Source organism: Prunus dulcis, chromosome 1 (assembly GCF_902201215.1).
Source record: "Prunus dulcis chromosome 1, ALMONDv2, whole genome shotgun sequence".
Lineage (NCBI taxonomy): Eukaryota > Viridiplantae > Streptophyta > Magnoliopsida > Rosales > Rosaceae > Prunus > Prunus dulcis.
The window spans coordinates 9,618,090-9,635,981 of NC_047650.1; the positions used below are offsets into that span (position 1 = coordinate 9,618,090).

General features: G+C 35.8%; 2 protein-coding genes and 2 non-coding genes across 4 annotated transcripts; 2 read left to right on the forward strand and 2 right to left on the reverse strand.

Moving 5' to 3' along the window:
* Positions 1-592: 592 nt before the first annotated feature.
* On the reverse strand, positions 593-5,868 carry LOC117632713 (ATP-citrate synthase beta chain protein 2). The gene is made up of 17 exons (XM_034366271.1): positions 5,598-5,868; positions 4,913-5,040; positions 4,716-4,818; positions 4,453-4,518; positions 4,255-4,378; positions 4,032-4,166; positions 3,585-3,645; positions 3,414-3,490; positions 3,150-3,305; positions 2,928-3,056; positions 2,683-2,815; positions 2,462-2,589; positions 2,207-2,312; positions 2,014-2,090; positions 1,844-1,914; positions 1,439-1,723; positions 593-1,026 (listed from the first exon to the last, which is right to left on the reverse strand). Exons 2-17 carry the CDS (start codon positions 5,010-5,012, stop codon positions 951-953), a joined length of 1,827 nt encoding a protein of 608 aa, XP_034222162.1. The 5' UTR covers positions 5,013-5,040; positions 5,598-5,868; the 3' UTR covers positions 593-950.
* Positions 5,869-12,368: 6,500 nt separating this feature from the next.
* LOC117616935 lies at positions 12,369-12,564 on the forward strand. Its single transcript, XR_004584272.1, has one exon. It is a non-coding gene; the product is annotated as a U2 spliceosomal RNA (small nuclear RNA).
* Positions 12,565-13,470: 906 nt separating this feature from the next.
* LOC117614027 lies at positions 13,471-17,815 on the reverse strand. Its single transcript, XM_034342699.1, has 13 exons — positions 17,586-17,815; positions 17,298-17,443; positions 17,154-17,202; positions 16,895-17,041; positions 16,435-16,571; positions 16,258-16,327; positions 16,050-16,140; positions 15,855-15,924; positions 15,637-15,732; positions 15,420-15,519; positions 15,253-15,339; positions 15,087-15,175; positions 13,471-14,916 (listed from the first exon to the last, which is right to left on the reverse strand). The coding sequence occupies exons 1-13, from the start codon at positions 17,632-17,634 to the stop codon at positions 14,770-14,772; spliced, it is 1,278 nt and encodes a 425-aa protein (XP_034198590.1). The 5' UTR covers positions 17,635-17,815; the 3' UTR covers positions 13,471-14,769.
* Positions 14,461-14,656, forward strand: LOC117616843. The gene has a single exon (XR_004584194.1). It is a non-coding gene; the product is annotated as a U2 spliceosomal RNA (small nuclear RNA).
* Positions 17,816-17,892: the final 77 nt, after the last annotated feature.

Here is a 17,892-nt window from a genome sequence, read left to right on the forward strand (position 1 = left end):
TTGGGGAATTGGGCCAATGACAATAATTCTGATGCTGCAGATTTTGTTTTCCTATTGCACACAGTTTACATATATTCTTTATAATATTTCTGTAAGTCGACGTATTTAAATATTCTTGCAACTGACCGTCAAGTCCGCATCCTTTCTCCAAAAATATAATATAATAAGAAATAAAAAAGGAAGAAACCATTGTCCTTTCTAATTCTAGCTTAAGAAAGTCTTTTCTTTTTCTTTCTTTTGCTTGTATTGATATTCCCAAAGTGGATAAATTCATACCTGCTGCAACATTTATAGATTGTGTTACAAATGCGATAATTGAGTTGGTTTGAGGTGTAAAAATGAGATACAAGTGTGTCTACTTTTTTTCGGTCAAGAAGTGGAAAGTACAAAACCCCATGGGCAATCCTTGGTTTTGGTTAGCTCAAGTTACTCGATGATATGGTAAGATTGGCTAAGCACTAGTTTCAAAACCCCAATTAGTGCTTAAATCTCCCAAGTTATAGTTCATTATTGCCCAGTAGAAGGTAATCAAAACATTAGCCTCTGTTATAATACAGACCGGCACACAAAATATGGACCAAAGAAAACGGTATGCGAGCGACAAATTTCTATTTATTCATTGACCTTCTTCTTCTTTTTTTGTGGAGAGGACAAAACATGCCCAAGAGAATACCCACTTTACTCTATTCTCTCCTAAAACCCAGAAAGTGAAACCAAGAAATTTTATAGGAAAACATAACTTTGTTTAGTAAACTGATCGAGGGTTGTCCCTTTATGAACTTTGGATACAACTTACAAATGAAGATACTCAACTCCAGCATTAGCAATACAAACACTATTCTAACAACTGAACAATCATTCCAAGCGAATCTGCAGACTAAGGACCTTGAAGACAACAATGCTCATCGAAAGCAGGTCAGTCGGCTTTGCACCTGCTATCTGAGAGCCTTTCACTTGGTGTAAAGAACATCCTCCCATGGGTGGCGGTATAGGGGCTGCTTCAATCTCTTCTGGTCAAAAGTGTGCCTGAGATGAAGGGCAGGGAGTAATCAGTCAGGTAAAAGGATATTTTACAGAAATTCTAAGGACTACATCATATATAAAGCAGAAAATGATGTCCTCTCTCCTATGTTTATCTGACCCACCACGGAACCTCATTGTCATCAAGGACAATCGTTCGTTTCGTATTACTCTCAATGACAAAGCTAGGGTATATAAACCCAACAAATAGGAATTGACTGCTTGAGTTATTAATAAGTCCTATCTGTATCAGCCACAACAGGACCGTAGGACCACCTAATCTGTTTAGCGACCTTTTAAGTCCAAATACATTTTCCTTTGGTGTAAAGAAGCTATGTGCCTATGTAGAATCAATTCTTCATGTGTCTATATCCAGAATTTGAGTCTACCTAGCCAATGAAATTTTTTTAGTACTCACCCAATCAAACCGATAGAACGTGCCAGCACAAATAGCCCATTCAGATAGCCAATATCAACAATCTCATCAATCTCTTGCTTGCTGAACATTCCACTGCCTGCAAGAAGATCCAAGAACAGGGTTCCAATAGCACCATCGACATTAAGGACCAGGTTGTTTGCCTTCGAGAGGGTGTAGGTTTCAACTTGTACGGCATATTCCATGTACTTGACAGAAGGGAAATGTGTGCGCGCGAACGCTTGTAGCAGCTCTACTCTCTTATCTCTGTTGTCCCCTCTCTTGATCCTTTTCCACAGCAAAGAAACAAGAACTTCCAACAATAAGATTTCTTATGCAACTACTAAATGCATTAAAGATTGAAACCCCAAGTTTATACTATTGCATAATATTGAAAACTCTCAATACCTGTGCCCAATCCCTGGCACACGAATGCCTTTCTTTTTCATACTCTCGACAAATTCATAAGGTGTAAGATTCTGATGAAACACAGCAGAGGGATAGCTTGTTAGAGTTAAAACATTATTTTAATGTTTAAGCGTTGAGTTAGTACACACAAAATGTCCAATAAAGCTCACCCTGTCATATGCATCCTTGAAGTATCGGGCAGCATCATCAACGGCACCACCAAATCGGGGACCAATTGTGAGCAAACCTGTTTCAAAGGCTCATATATAATTATTCCATAACCAAATCATCTCTGAGAAGCCCAGTCCTCAAAGTAGAAAATTTTATAACAAAGTATAGAACATTCAGTGGTAAAATATCTACCTGAGACAAGGCTGGAAACAAGGTCCTTGCCAGCCCTAGCAGTTACTATTGTGTTGTGAGCTCCAGAGACGCAAGGACCATGGTCAGCACATAACATGATGCATATCTGAAATGAATGTCATATGTATTAGTGAAAGAGGCTAGAATACACAATTTTGCTCCTAGAGCAATCACAGCTAGATTTTTAGTAAACAAAAGTTAAACAGAAGGGTGAAGAAGTATGAATAAGCAGCTCCATAGTAATCAAGAATCTACCTCAATAAACTGAGTACAATAACGGGGAAGGCTGCGCTTGAACCACAAAAGAGAGATAACATCACCCACACCGTAACCCTGCTCAACAATGGAGGACATAGGTACACCGGCATAGCATGGTTCCTCACCTGCAAAGTGGATTAAAAGAAGTCAATGAAACTGATGTCTAAATATCAAACACGTGAGTAATATATAGGAATGTCGTTGGATTTAATACATACCTCTATCATCAGAGATTGTGGATATAATATGAGTTGGAGCCCGAACTTTTCCACTCTTAATTGCAGAATTAAGATCTTCAGGTATTTGTGGAGGCTTAAATTCCTTCACTGGTGTAATCTTCCCTTGTTCAACCTGTGGAAATCAACCAAATATGTAAGCTTAGACAGCAACGGACACTAATGGAATTAGAGAACTTTTCAAGCAATCTTTGTGGTGGTTATCCTCAAGGTATGCTGTAAATTACCAGTTTTTCAAAGGTTTCCTTTATAGCAGTTTCTAAAGCTTCATATGAAGTGGGAACAACAGCTCCAGCATCCCTCAAGGCTTGATTCTTTGCTTGTGCAGACTCCAACTCACCACCACTTTTTGCGCCCTGATTTAAACAATGTGAAGAAGATTTAGAATTTTTAACCCTTTTACTTTCTTGGGAAGAGATTAGTCAAGAGCAACTGAGATGAAAACTTACAGCATGACCAAATTGTACTTCGGATTTGAAAAGCCTTGCGCAAGTTCCACTAACCCAAGCAACAACTGGTTTGGAAACTTTCCCCTGTTTTAAAGCTTCAACTAGAGAATACTCATCTCTCCCACCAAGTTCCCCAAGTACAACAATAAGTTTAACCTGCATTAGATCAAAAAATCAGATTGCAAATTTCAGGATGCTGATGCTCCCAAACAAAATGCAAAAATGGACAGGCCCTGAAGAGAAGTAAATGAAAGCAAAATTTACCTGGGGGATATTGTTAAACCGCAGAACATGGTCAGAAAGAGTAGAACCTGGGAACACATCTCCTCCAATAGCAATACCTAAAGAGTTTCAAGAACATACCCAAATTTTACAACCTTGCTCAAATACTAAATCAGTTATGAAGACTAAATTAAGCAGACCAAACGTAGATACCTTCAAAAAGTCCATCTGTTACACGAGCCACAGTATTGTATAATTCATTAGACATCCCACCCTGCAATTGCAACATATTTTATTATTTTAAGAATTTTAAACAAAAATATGAGTTTCTTGACAATGCACACCGCAACGCAGTTTGAATAAATATGTGGAAACTCATGGCACGTTGCAGAACTAGAACTATTCTCAGTAGTTTCTAAAACTAAGGGCATAGGACTTAAATGAATAAACTTGATCAGACATTAAATACAAAAGTATAATGTAATTTGCTAGATGTTTAATGTATACACATTTTGACATATACATTTACCAAAATTATCCGAAAGTTTATGATATGGACTTCTGAGTGGGCATAAAGAATGCTCAACAATGGAACAAAACAGAATGCAGGAAAGAAAATGAAAAAAAAAAAAAAAAAGCACTGGAATAGCTACTACATACAGATTTGGAAACAAAACCAACAGATCCAGGCCTGTACAGCTTGCAGTGAATTATGTTATCAATTGTTCCAGCAGTGTCACCAATCTTAAAAGCACCAGCTTGAATTCCTCCAACAGTAGCTGGGCCAATAACAACCTGAAAATTATATGATCATTCAAGTGAGTACGGCCTGTTCATTTTCATAGTTAGTGCAATTCAGAAGACATTGTATCTATTGTCTAACCTTGTTGTTTGCTCGTGCATACGCGATCAATTGCTTAGCGTCTGACTCAGGTACACCTTCAGCAATGATTGCAACAACTCTAATCGTTGGTTGCTTCAGAGCAGCCATGGAGGAAGCGGCAGCACTGCAGATATGTCAACATATATTCAGGATCGAAATTCTGCACTCCAATAAACTACTCACGAAATAAGCACTGACCTTCTAAAGGAAGCAAAGTTGATGAAGACATCGGCGGTAGGATGTGCGGCACAAGATGCTTCAATGCTGCAACAGTTATCAAAATGAAGGTCAGGCAATCTCAAACTCAGAAAGAAAAAAAATAAAAAAATCAATAACAACAGATCAACAATGAAATTTGATTAATAACTTAATTGGCATGCTTCAGTTATGTTAAGACTAACTGCACAAATACATAAGGTGGATTGCAGCTAAAAAAGACAAATGAAAGAATGGTGATTTACGTTGAGTGCACTGGTATGGCGATCTCCTCTTGACCGAAAAAGAGTTTCTGAAATCCCTCAGCACCGGGGTTAATGATTCCAGCAACGGACGGTGTTTCCCTCCCTATTACAAAGCTCAGTTACTACATTTACATTGTTATATTAAAAGAATACAAGTAAGATCACTTTCGAGACCAAAATTAGGAACTGATACACACCACAAAGGAAGTCAAAATCCAGCATGCGCTGGATTGGGAGCTGCTTGTAGTTGTAGAACAACGCTTGAGTGGTGCGCGAGAAAAGTTGTCCAGTGGCCATGGTTTCAGGTCAAGGCAACCTCCGGTTTCTGAACATACAATAAGAAACCAAAACTGTCAACTACTGACACTGATGCATCACACATGAATACATGATTCATACAAATTCTTAGCTCTTGTTTCAATAATTATGGGTTTAGGCAGAAGCATTTAGAATTAAGTAGATCAAAATGAAATCATCCGGTTAGGTAGATCTAGAGGCACAATATTGGTCAAATTTCTGTTAGCTAAAGCACACCTAAAGCCAACCAGATCGCAATTATAGTTACCTAACAGATCTCTACGCAATGCACCTAACAAACCAACCAACCCAAACAAACCCCAACCCAATTGTCCAAGACAAGAGAAGCAGAAGCAGATCTTAAGCTCCCTCCTAAACTCCTATTTCCATTTATATCACCAAACAACGTAAACAAAACAAAACAGAGGATCAATTTTTCCTCGAGGACATCAAAACCCGGGGAAATTTCAAATACGGACAAGAAATGGGATCCCAGAAACGGAACCAAACAGCGGATCTCGTAATCCATGGCTGTTAGTTGGAGGGTCAACCGGAAATAGTAGAAGGAGAGGAATTGGAGTTTACCTGTGAGGCTGTGAGAGTGGAATTTGGGATTTGGGGAAATGCAAATGCTGGAATTTAGGGAGGATAGAGGAAGTGTTTAAATAGAGAGAGAGATATATAGAGAAGAGAAGGGAAGAAAGAGAGGGGTTGAGTTGAGGCACTGAGACGGAGAGGTTGCTACCAACGAGAGAGAGAAGAGGGGAAGGAGGGCGGGGTGAGCTGGTCACGTGGCGCTGGGTAGTTAGCTCACTGACTGTGACTTTTTTTTTTTTTTTTTTTTTTCTTTTTTAATTTTATTTTTTATATCATACTGGTTGGTTGGCGCTGTACAAAATTTACTCCTCTTGCTTCATTCATGAATGTATGCGACGAGGTGAGAGAGAGAGAGAGAGAGAGAGAGTGGCGGGCTGGGGGTAGGTTGGTAGATCTAGGACTGCGGGTTGGCGCTTGACCACTAAAATGGACAATTTTATTTCACACGAGTTTCTTTTCTATAACTCCATTACTTGTAAACTACCCTCCAAATTAGTTTAAATTGCGAACCCACCATTAACTCTTTTTCTTTTTCTTTTTATGCCAACAACCACCGGCCTTAAATTATAATTTACCCAGAAAAAATATTTCTCCAAAAAACTCTCTCTGCTTCGGTCCCAAGAAGAAAAGGGAACATTTGTCTACAATTTTGGATTACCCTCTCCCCATATTTTGGAAGTTCAAAATATTATTGGATGGATTGATTTGCACATTTCAAGGATTTCAATACTAGAATTAAGAAGAAAAAAAAAATAGATGGTCGGAAATCAGGTTTACTGTCTAGAGCTGGAAAATTGATTTTAATCATTTCTAATATTTATGATGTGCTCAATTATATTGGATTGGACACATCTTGTTTTCCTTGTCCAAGTAATGTTATACATAAGATTTATGTATATATTAGCAAAAAATTAATGGGTTTTTTTTTATAATACAAATAATATAGCGTGAGGGGAAATCAAACATAAGACCTCGGTTGGAGAGTTAAGTGCTCTTAATTACTTGAGCTAAAAGCCCATTATGAGAGTTTAAGTATTAGAAATTTGGAAGATTTTAATATGGTTTGTTTGGTAAATTTATGTTGGAAATTTTTAACTCAGTCTCATAATTGGCGAGTGTAGACGATGAATACAAATATCGAAATATTTCTTATTAAATTACTGCATTTTATTCATGAGAAAGGAGGCTTGGGATGGAAAATCAATTGTTTTCTCATGTTTGGTAAGTCTAGACATGGTAAATGTTTGTCTAGCATATGAAAAAATAGGGGGGAAATGTAACCTTCCTCCCCATGGGAAACTTTGGGAAAATGGATCAGCATTAAATTTAAATGCACATTTTTCATAACCATTTTGTCCTCATTAATAATTTAGAATTACAATATAGCAATAAATTCATTCTTTTTTATTTGATTTCATATGGGTATTATTGAAAAATTAAATCAACTTTGTTTTACATTCCTACACAAATCAAACATGGAAAATGAAATAAAGTGGTATTTCCTGGTTCATTTCCTAACATTACCAAACATGGGAAATGAATCTTCCATTTCTTATCCATTGGAAAAAGTCATGGAAAATTATTTCTCATCAAATCCTTTCCACGATCCAAATGAGTTTGTGTTGTGATTTATAAACTACTCATTTGCAATCACCCAACTTTTTATTTAATGGTATTTTTCTTTCTAACAGCAGAAGAAATTGCAATTTATATTTCCCTCTACATAGTTTTAAAATATAGATATTGGTTCAAAATGGTGTGAACCAAATGCGTCCTTATGAACAAGGAATGGAGAAGTGTAGCCATAGCTGTCAAAATGAGTTGACAATCAGCATGCGTGCAATTCATGTATTTTTCTTGATTTAGATTTTTGCTCTCCTTGTGCTCGATTAAAGTCCTGAAAGGAAAATTTCCATTGTGGTCCAAAACAATATAAAGCTCCCTGTTAGTGAGTATCAAGTATCAACCTCACTCAATGTTGGTGCTTGAATGCACGTTCTACAAAGCCAATTTTTCCACATGCAATGCAATGCGGACATAGCATTTAGCTAGATCTTCAGTTTACGTTTGGTTCATGGAACGGATTTAAGGGGAAATTATTTTTCATGTCATTTTCCAAGAGATGGGAAATAAAAGATTCATTTTCCATGTTTGGTAATGTCGGAAAAGTAACCAGGAGATTTCACGTTATTTCATTTCCCATGTTTGTTTTGAGTAAGAATAGAAAACAAAGTTTGTATAATTTTTCAATTATACCCATATTAAATCAAATAAAAAAAGAATGCATTTAATGATACATTGTAATTCTAAATTGTTCATGGGAACAAAATGGTCATGAAAAATGTGCATTGAATGTTGGCTCATTTTCCCAAACTTTCCCATGAGGAGGGAAAACAAAATCCAAGTTGAGAGGAGGGCTTCACTTTCTCCCATACTTTCTCATGTGCTAGGCAACCATTTCCCATGCTCGGATTTACCAAATATGAAAAAGCAATTGATTTCCCATCCCTGAGCTCATTTTCCATGAACCAAACGGGGCCTCATTGTTTTTAACATATTCCTCTCTCTCGTTCTTTACAGATTAACAACTATGTTAACAAACAACCAACTAAACTGGTTTTGAATAACAATGCAATAAAAAAGCAAGAACTAGGTCTTATTATGGTGACCTTTTGCTCACTTAACCCAATCCAAATTACCTAACACTCATATACAATTATATGAAGCATCTCCACCCATAAATTTCTGTCGTCAGTGGGTGGGGGTGTGTCATGAGTGACTGATGATAAGTTTAGTGTTTTTTATGTTTAGTTTTTATTTAAGCTTAACAGTGTTAAGTTGGAGTTAATTAAATAGGTATGTGTCAAAAGTTAAAAATTAATATTTCATATCTTAATCGTTAGATTATTAAAATGGTTAAGATCTTGCAGAATGCAAGTAAATGCATAACGATTAAAATGTAGAGCCTCGAGATCCGATTAACTTATGAGGCTATAAGTTTTTTTTTCCTCTAATAAGTTAAATATTTTTAGCAAGGCTTTCAAGAGAAGGATAATGCAATTTTTTCTTTTATTTTGAAGTTTTTATTTGGATTATCTTCATTATTTGTCAATAAAGTAAAACTTGAGTGAAGCATTATGCCAAGTTTGAACAAGTCTTTGCCTGCATTTAGATACTTTAAAGTCTACACGTTGAAGGATATTTAGATATTTTTTGTTGGCTTGTAAATGTTCAAACAAAGTGGCCAAAACCCAGTTGGTCAAAATTAACAAAAAAACAGTATCTCTCATCAACTCAGAGAGAATAAACGATACTCTGCAACCATTACTGTGATCAGACTCCACGGCCAACACTAGTCAACTGCCGCTTTCTTTCTTTTCTTTTTTTTTTGGGTTGGAGCTGCCTCTTTTTTTCCTCAACTTCCATTTATCTTTGTGTATATATACAATCCTTTTTTATTGAGGGATTTCTCAAAATTATTTAAAGTACACTCTTTATAATTTCCTAGAATTTTTTTTTCAACGATCAAAACCATTTATTTCTTAAGTCTACATTTATAGATCATTTTTACAAAAAATTAGACAAATCAAAAATATTTCGACATCTAATTGCGTCTTACAAAATCAATGAACACGGTACTTCAAGAAATTATTAAAATTTCAATAATTCAATTGGGTGGTCAAATGATATCGGATTCAAGTGTTTTTTTTGTAGAGATGATCTTTGAATGAATATCTACAAAATAGATGGTTTGGATTAGTGAAATACAATATGAAGTGGACCTTATAAGGGTGTCCCTCAAATAAGTTTATCAATTAGAAATTTATACCTTCATTCTTGGTTGAAATAACATATGTTTTTTTTTCCTCAAATTTGTTCTTTTTATTTTAATGATACATATATTAGAATACTATTTTTTTTCAAGCGATATTTGGAAGAATCAAACCTAAGACATCGAGTGTAGAATATATTAAAATACTATTGTGTCAACAAATACACCACATTAACATATTATTAAGGAGAGGTACTACAAACTAGATGACAAAAATAGACTGCCAACAAAGTTAAACAACTGGTTGAAAAATTCTTCTTTGTTTAGTTTTGAAACCAAATGTCAATTCGTCCAATAAAAAAAAAAAAAAAAACGAAATGTCAATCGAATATACATATGACCTATGACACATTTGAACATTTCTCTTTGCACTTGGTTGCACACTTAACATATATACAAGTTACAACATGCGTTTGAATTTTTATTTTCTTTGATTTGGACATAGTAAATCCTAGTCATTCTAGTCAAATTTCTCCAGCAACACCTGGCTATGTCACTCTAACGCAATTGACATTCATGCATATATGCCATTTTTTCTTGGAATTTAAAATATCGAACAAAAACTGTTATATATATAAATCAAACAGAAACTAATACAAGAAATATCAATGACGTGTTGCACCGAAAAAAATTAGAGATATTTAGTTATATACCCATTTTTGGTACTAAAACTATAAATAATCCTTACACCATTTAATTTCTATAAACAAACCCAAAAAAAACTCAAAAAATGAAACATGGCCTTATTGAATTTAATTTTAATTATTAAATTACTTTGATGTCCTATTGAGTATTTTGGACTTTTTTTATGAGGTTTTGGTGTTAGGTTTGTTTAAGAAATCAATGACAGCTTTGTAATTTAAAAATAGTTAAAAGCCTTTTTGTTATGTTGTAAATGAGCTTTGTGTGTGTTTCTAAAGTCCATTTCATAAGCTTTTTAAAAAAAATATAATTTAGGCTCATATATTAGATATAATAGTGAATCTCCTAAAAAATTATTTCAATCGTATAATGAATCTCCCAAAGAAGTTAACAGACGTGCATATAATATTCGAAATTTTAGAAGCCACCCAACATTTTGGTTGTTTTTGCTTCAAATGAAGGGCATTTCGGTCTACGAAACTATACCAACGTCCAAAGAAGAATTGTTGCCTAAATCTCTTTTATTTTTGCTTTCTTCATTTTACAATCAGAAATCTGCTCTTCAAACTGAAAAACAAAAAGAAATTTAAAACATAAGAGACAAATAATTGAAAGCTGTGAGCCCCTGAGCGCACATATGAAATGGCAAATTATTGTAAAAAAAAAATCCATTGCCTTTGAAAGGGAAATACTTGTGTGAAACAGAGATATTAATATTTTATTATTTTTGATCAATCACGACATATTACACGTGATCACTTTTTTATGTGATAATATGTAATTTGTTGGGAATAGCAAAATATTTCTATCCCCGTTATGCAAGTTTTTCTGCTTTGAAAAGCAGCACAATCGGTTGGGAGTGGGTTCTAAATGAATGGCCATGAAAATTAGCTGCGACAATACTGTTGCAGAGAAACTGATGTCACAACCAACCATGTGACGCTGCGTTTCACAATGATTGCACAACTAAACAAGTATGAAGATGAAGATGAAGATGGGTCCATTTTGACTCAAATCAAGTGTCCTTGCTTCATATTCTTCAATTTTTTTTTTTCTGAGTTTGAATTATTCCCAGTTGGTGTTCTTCACTCAGTTGGCTTAATTACTTTTTTGGGTCAACCTCAGTTGGCTTGAGGAAAATCATTATGCCCATTCCTCTACGCTAAGCCACAATTGCATTGCATGAATAATATAAACCGAATGGTTCACACTACAATATTTATATTGCAGCCCCTCATCATTGACTAGAGCATATATATGGAGTTTTGGACTGATGTTACCTATATCGTGTAGAGCATTTGATCAAGAATAGATTTATAAAAAGAATTTAAAACCCTTTAAATCCATGTTGCAGTGCTATTTTAATTATAAGCCACCCAATCAATGATACTAAGTTGTTTATTTCAGCATAGTTGATGTCGACTTGGATTTGTTTTTTTTCCTTTTTCCTTTTCATTGCCTCCGAGTTCAGATATCGAGATATCATTTTTAATTAACTTAATTCATGAGTTTTTCAGTTATTGAATTACATATTGTAAGGTGAAATTACATATTTTTTGTTTTCGTATGTGTTAATAAACACATGAAAAGTCACGAAACAGAATAACTTTAATATCCATATGTTAGTAAACACACAGAAATTTAGAATCAGAATAATTTCAATACCCTTTTCAACTAAGTAAATATGTCATTAGAGACTAATTCCTACACAGTACCGGGAATCAATTTCGATGTCTAGTGTGCAATAACAGATCTTATTTGCAATACGGCTATGCAAGTTGAAAAGGAAGTTGTGAACAGTTTACCTGCTCGAAGTGGAGTGGACTGACGCAATCGACCCTACACCAATTCATTTGAGATAACAACAATTAGCCATACATAATTGCTGATCACTATTTTTTGTTGGTTAAATGTTTATGCATATCCTAGCGAGAGCAAAGCCACCTTTCGCATTCCTAAGCGAAAATTTAAAGGTCTTAAGTTACAGATTCAAATGGTATGATTGATATCCGCCATGCATCAACCATGGCATTCAGCAATCTCTTCAGTGAGTCACAAGCTGTTTAGGAAAAGAAAGATTTGCATATCACTCTATCGTTCAAAGCTAAGCCAAGCCATAGAGTAGAAGCTTTGCTTTTGTTATGTTCTTTTTTCTGGTGATAAGATGGCTGTGGATGCGGCAAAAGTACTTCAAGAGAGAGTGTTCGGAATCCCACATCGACCACTTCAAGAAAGGAGGAGAAAGGAGCTGTGTATAAAACAAACAGCACAACACAGACCAAAGCATACCTTTCTCGGCCTTTTGGCTAAGATCAAGTGTAGTATCTGTTCTTATCAGTTTAATATCTGATACGTGGGCCAATGGCCCACATGATATTAAATTAATTTCTTTAAGGGGAGGGCCCAACACAGTAGCTTGCTACTGGGGTTCTCAAGCGTCGCCCAAGCGTTGCACTATTGCATGGGCCTGGCGCACCCTACCAAAACAAGTTTAAGCTTTTATGGCCTAGCCAAAAATGTTGTTCATAATTTATGTCGTTGCTTAGCCCAAACCGCTAAAAAAAAATTATTAAATTAAAAAAATAAATAGCAGATACCCCAACATCTCCTCTTTTTTTAATTTCCCTACATCTCAAAAAATCTTTTTGAAAGTGAAATATAAATATCCAAGATAGAAGTTTGGGTTTTCAATTGCTATATGTTCCCGCGTATGGGAATGGGAGACACTTGATGACTTATTACGAGACAATATCAAAGTTTCTTTTTTCGTTATAGCTAATACTAAAGACTGATTTTACTTTGAAAATTCGAAAGAAAACTTGAAAGTGAATCCATTTGGATCACCTTGATAGTTCATTAGTAATTTTACTCGAGCTTTGGCTTTTGAGCCCCCTCAGTGAACTCCTCACCAAAATCCCCCTCATTATAACATTTCCGTTCTCGGATAGTTGTTAGAAATGAAGATGAAATTCATGCACTATCAAAGTGAAGGCTTGTTTTTGATACAAGCAATACTGAATTGGGAATTGAATATAAGACCTCGGACAATATCAAAGTTTCTTTTTCATCTTAGTTAATACTCAAGATTGACTTTACTTTAGAAATTCGAAAGGAAAACGTGAAAGTGAATCTATTTGGATCACCTTAATGATCCACCAGCAATATTACTTGGGCTTTTGAGCCCTTGTGACCATTGTATGATTTGGTCATGGGTTTGTCCTAAGCCCTTTGCCTTTGGACAATTTCTTTTGTTAATTTCCCATGTCCTCATAGTCACTCGGTTTTTTCTAATATTAATTAGGTGCCAATTTTGGGGTCTATGTTAGTTATTTACATCCTTATCAGATAGGTGTTAGAAATGATCATGAGATTCATGCACTATCAAGGTGAAGCCAAAATCATGTTTTTGATACAAGCTATACTAGATTGGAAATTGAGCCTAAAAGACCTCGGACACGAGTAAATATTTTTAACAAACCCCTTACAAAAGAAAACTGTGTTAAAACATAAACAAAACTGAAACACTTCTATTCACATTAAGCTACCAGATGACATATGCCTTGAATCAAGACACCTATGCTCATGAAAATTTGTCCACTTCTGTGTTTCAAAAACCATGTTAAGACATAGGAATATTATTGTTGACCATAGAAGGTATAGTCATGAGCATATTATAATTTTTGTGTGTGTGTGTGTGAATCTATGAACTCATACACACCTGGAAAAATTGGCATAATATAATATTTCCATACACAATAAAATGGCCAACCAAGTCTCACACACACTACTCACCTAATCCCAAATATATAAAGGCAATCACTCAAACCTTAGCATATTATATGTGCAGCATTGCATATAGATCAGTTTTTAAACCCTCCTGCTTCCAAAGATGGAAGAGTTTAAAATCTCTAACGCTTATACTTCTCATTCAAATTGCCTTCCTTCCAATATTCCATTGCAGAATCTTATTCCCAATGGATGCCAATTTCATTTTCAAGTTTTTGTTTTCACTTTGTTACTCATTATTCTCGGCCTCTCATCATCTCTCTCAATCTCATCATCCCTCTCATTTTCCTTTATATTCTAACATAAAAAATAAAAAATAAAAAATAAAATTGACATGATTATCAAACGGGCTTTTAGCAAATCAATAAATTGGTTGAGTTTCTAAAATATTTTATAATAACTGGATGATTTATACCTATGATGATAATAAGGCTGTGGAGAGGTTTTAGATGTACTTGCATTGACGCACAAAAACAGCAAAGATTTCTTCAAGAAAGGGTATTGACAATCCCATTGTCCCACATCGACCAGTTGAAGAAAGGAGGAGAACGGAGATGTGTATAAAACAATGAGCCCAAAACAAGTAAAAGCATACCTTTCTCGGCCTTTTGGCTAAGATCAAGTGTAGTATCTGTTCTTATCAGTTTAATATCTGATACGTGGGCCAATGGCTCACACGATATTAAATTAATTTCTTTAGGGGGAGGACCCACTACAGTTGCTTGCTACTGGGGCTCTCAAGCGTCGCCCAAGCGTTGCACTATTGCATGGGCCTGGCGCACCCCACCAAAACAAGTAAAATAATTTCCCAGCCAAGCCAACTAATGAGAATGTAGAAGAAAAATTAAAAGCCACCAAATACAAAACTTGTAAAGTGAAAACTGATTTGTTATGACATTGCTATGAGGAATTTGAAATGGGGAAAGACTTGGCAGTTCCGACAATAGAAAGGGCCTCTCTAAGTGCCAGAAGGAGATGGTCTGGATAGTCCTCCATACTAGCAATGCCATGCTGTGATTGCATATTGCTTAGGATTCTTCCCACAATCTGAACAAAAAAATATGAACCTTTGTCCGGGAAAATAGTAACATTGCCAAAACTAGAATGTGTCTCCTAGCCACAAATTTTTGGGCAAAAACTTAAAAACAGCAGTGAAAAAATGATAACTGAACGTGTTCGGAATGTAGAGAGTTCAATGTGAATAGAATAAGACTGACCTTTCGTGCATAGCCACCATAAGCAACACCACCGATTATAGCATGCACTGAACTAGACGTTCCAGTTAATATTTCATCCCTTGAATTTCCTGTAAAAAAATTGGAATAAAAAAATTGCAAAAGAACAGAGAGTGCTTTACCAGATTGGAGGAGGAATTATGTTTACTATGGAAGGATGTCGTTTGGAAAAGTCCGACTTTCTTCAACCCATCAACTGTGTGAGCATTGGTGCCACCCGCCAGTTGAAGAAAACCTGCCATTGTCAAGGGATCAAAAGAAAGCATAGCCTCTGTAGCCTGTACCAAGGGTGAATAGCAGATCATATGTACAAACCATGAGGCCTATCTTTTATTGCAGCCAAACGAAGAGCAAAAGCAATCGATTCTCTTGTGGCACCTCGACCAATATCTCCACTCATGGGGCGGCCATCCAACTTCAGTTTACAGGTTTTTTATGAAGGTAGAAAGCCAAAAAACTAAGTGAGGTTGTGATGATATATTTTGAAAATATTTTAAGCAATTATGTTGGGTTCAAATTGCAGGAGGTGCACCTGCCATAGATTGAAGCAACATAGATCTGGTTCCATAACTGAGTACATATCCTTCATTGATGATACAGTTGCCTCCCCAATATCAGGTAAGCTAACCTGGAAATGGCAAATATTATTGCAGAACTCCCAAGAAATTCTACTAGACAGACACCCAGCGAGTTTACAGCTTAATAGTCCCTGTGAATTATTAAACAGAAGAAGTAAGCTGACACACTTACTGCTGCTAATCTCAAATATTTGATCGAGTCGGCCAAACCATCCCAAAGTTCTTTAAATGGAGCAATCTGCCTACATAAATTAAGGCTTAGTACAGTGGGATTGCCTCCACTTGAATTGATATAAACTCAATTAGATTAAGTGCACAGAACATCCATGAAATGGTAAAAGTTCTTCCCTTAATCAAGAAACTGTACCTTCCAGTTGTATGAATCTCTACAGCATCAACGTCATTTCTTTTGAGAAGTTCAGAGGTTGTAGCAGCCTCTCTTATATATGAGGTCACTCCTATATCAAATTCACATTAACATATATAATTTTGTATCCAACACATAAATGATAAAAGTTGATGTCTAAAAAGTGTACATCTTTTGCATATTACTTTTTCAGTAAAATGATTCATACTTATTTTATCATATGGGCAAACTGGAATGCAACGTCCGCAGCCATAACAGCGTTCAGTTAGAACTCCACCCTGCATATTTAGTTAAAAGTTTTAGAAAGAGATCCTTGATGAAAACCATGTACAAAGATATAGAAGCCTCATAACATTAATATTGCTTTAAGAAAGGAAAAAAACACCTTAAATGCACCAGATGCATTGGTATCAAAAGAGAGTTGTGTTGTTGAATTTTGAGCCTCCAATGATATTGCATCAGCAGGACAAACTCTCTCACAAGGCTTTGAACAGTCAAGGGGACAATCCTCTGGATCAAATTCTGTTTTTAAGATGGTAATCAATTCAGTAAGACTTAAAAAAATTGTGCGCAACTAAGATGAATCCAAGAAAGCATTGTGTTCATGACAGCTGAGGCAGCCAATCATTAAGACTCAAGATTACAAAGTTATATTGATACATAAAATTACAAAACATGAGCAATTCCGGCTTGGAATTCTGCCCAAAAACACAAAGGTATGCAAATTTCACCTTAGATAATTAGAAATAACACAAGAATCTGTGAGCTAAAAGTTATGTTCCACAGGCACTTGAGTTCATCGCAATGCCTATGATGCTAACTAAAGTAAAGAAGAAGGCGCTTACCGGCCTTGCGGAAGTGAAGATCCTCATCATCATTAACACTGATCATGACCCAAGGCCTTCGAAGGGGGAGAATCTCAATTGCTGCATCAATCCCCTCGTTTACTGCATTCACAACTGAGACATCTGCTGCACAGTCTATGCAATCAACTGCAACCGTTCATCCAGTAACATTAATTAATTTAACTTCAAAATATATGCTCACTCACTCAATCAAAAAGAGTTAAAATAAAGCTCCTCAAAAGAGTTCTTAATTAATTACCTCCTGCAAGAGCGTAAACCAGAGAAAGATTCCTTATATCAACCACATCCTAGAGAGAGACAGAGAAAAGTTAAATAGTGTGACAGGAGGTGATAATCAAATTGACGGCTGGTGGGGTTTTAAGGGCCTTGTTGCTGTAATTACCTCAAAGCTTGCACCACATATGAGCTTGACCCAGTTGCCATTTTGAAGAGATTTTACTGGCGAGCACGTTATTGATGGAACCCCAACAGTTTTTATGAGATTCCTCACGTCTTCAAGGCCTTTGTTGCTTTTAAAGTTCACTTTTGCTGAAATTTTTTAAGACACAGAACTGTCACAGATGGAAAGAGAAAGAAGAAGAAGAAACTTTGATGTTAAGGAGAAATTGAAGTACTGCAGGAAAAGCTCATAACACAAAAGCAGTCAGAAAGGGAAAGAGAAAGGAGAAACCTTTGTGCTGAGGAGAAATAGAAGCACTGCAGGAAAAGCTCAAAGCCATCTCAACGAACAAGGCACAGAGATTTTCATTAATGGATAAATGTACCAGAATTTGGCGGTGAAATATCCCAAGAACCTGTTATCTGTTGGGGACAATTTGGGCTCTCATCTTTTCCCAAGAGCTGTGACAGGCCCAGTTCAAATAATAAAAAAAAGCACGTAGAGGCCAATATCAAGGGATGCAGCAGTAAATTGACCCAAAAAAACAAGTACAGAGACGGCAAGAGGGAGTTGTTCAAGAAAGTGTTTTCGCATTCCC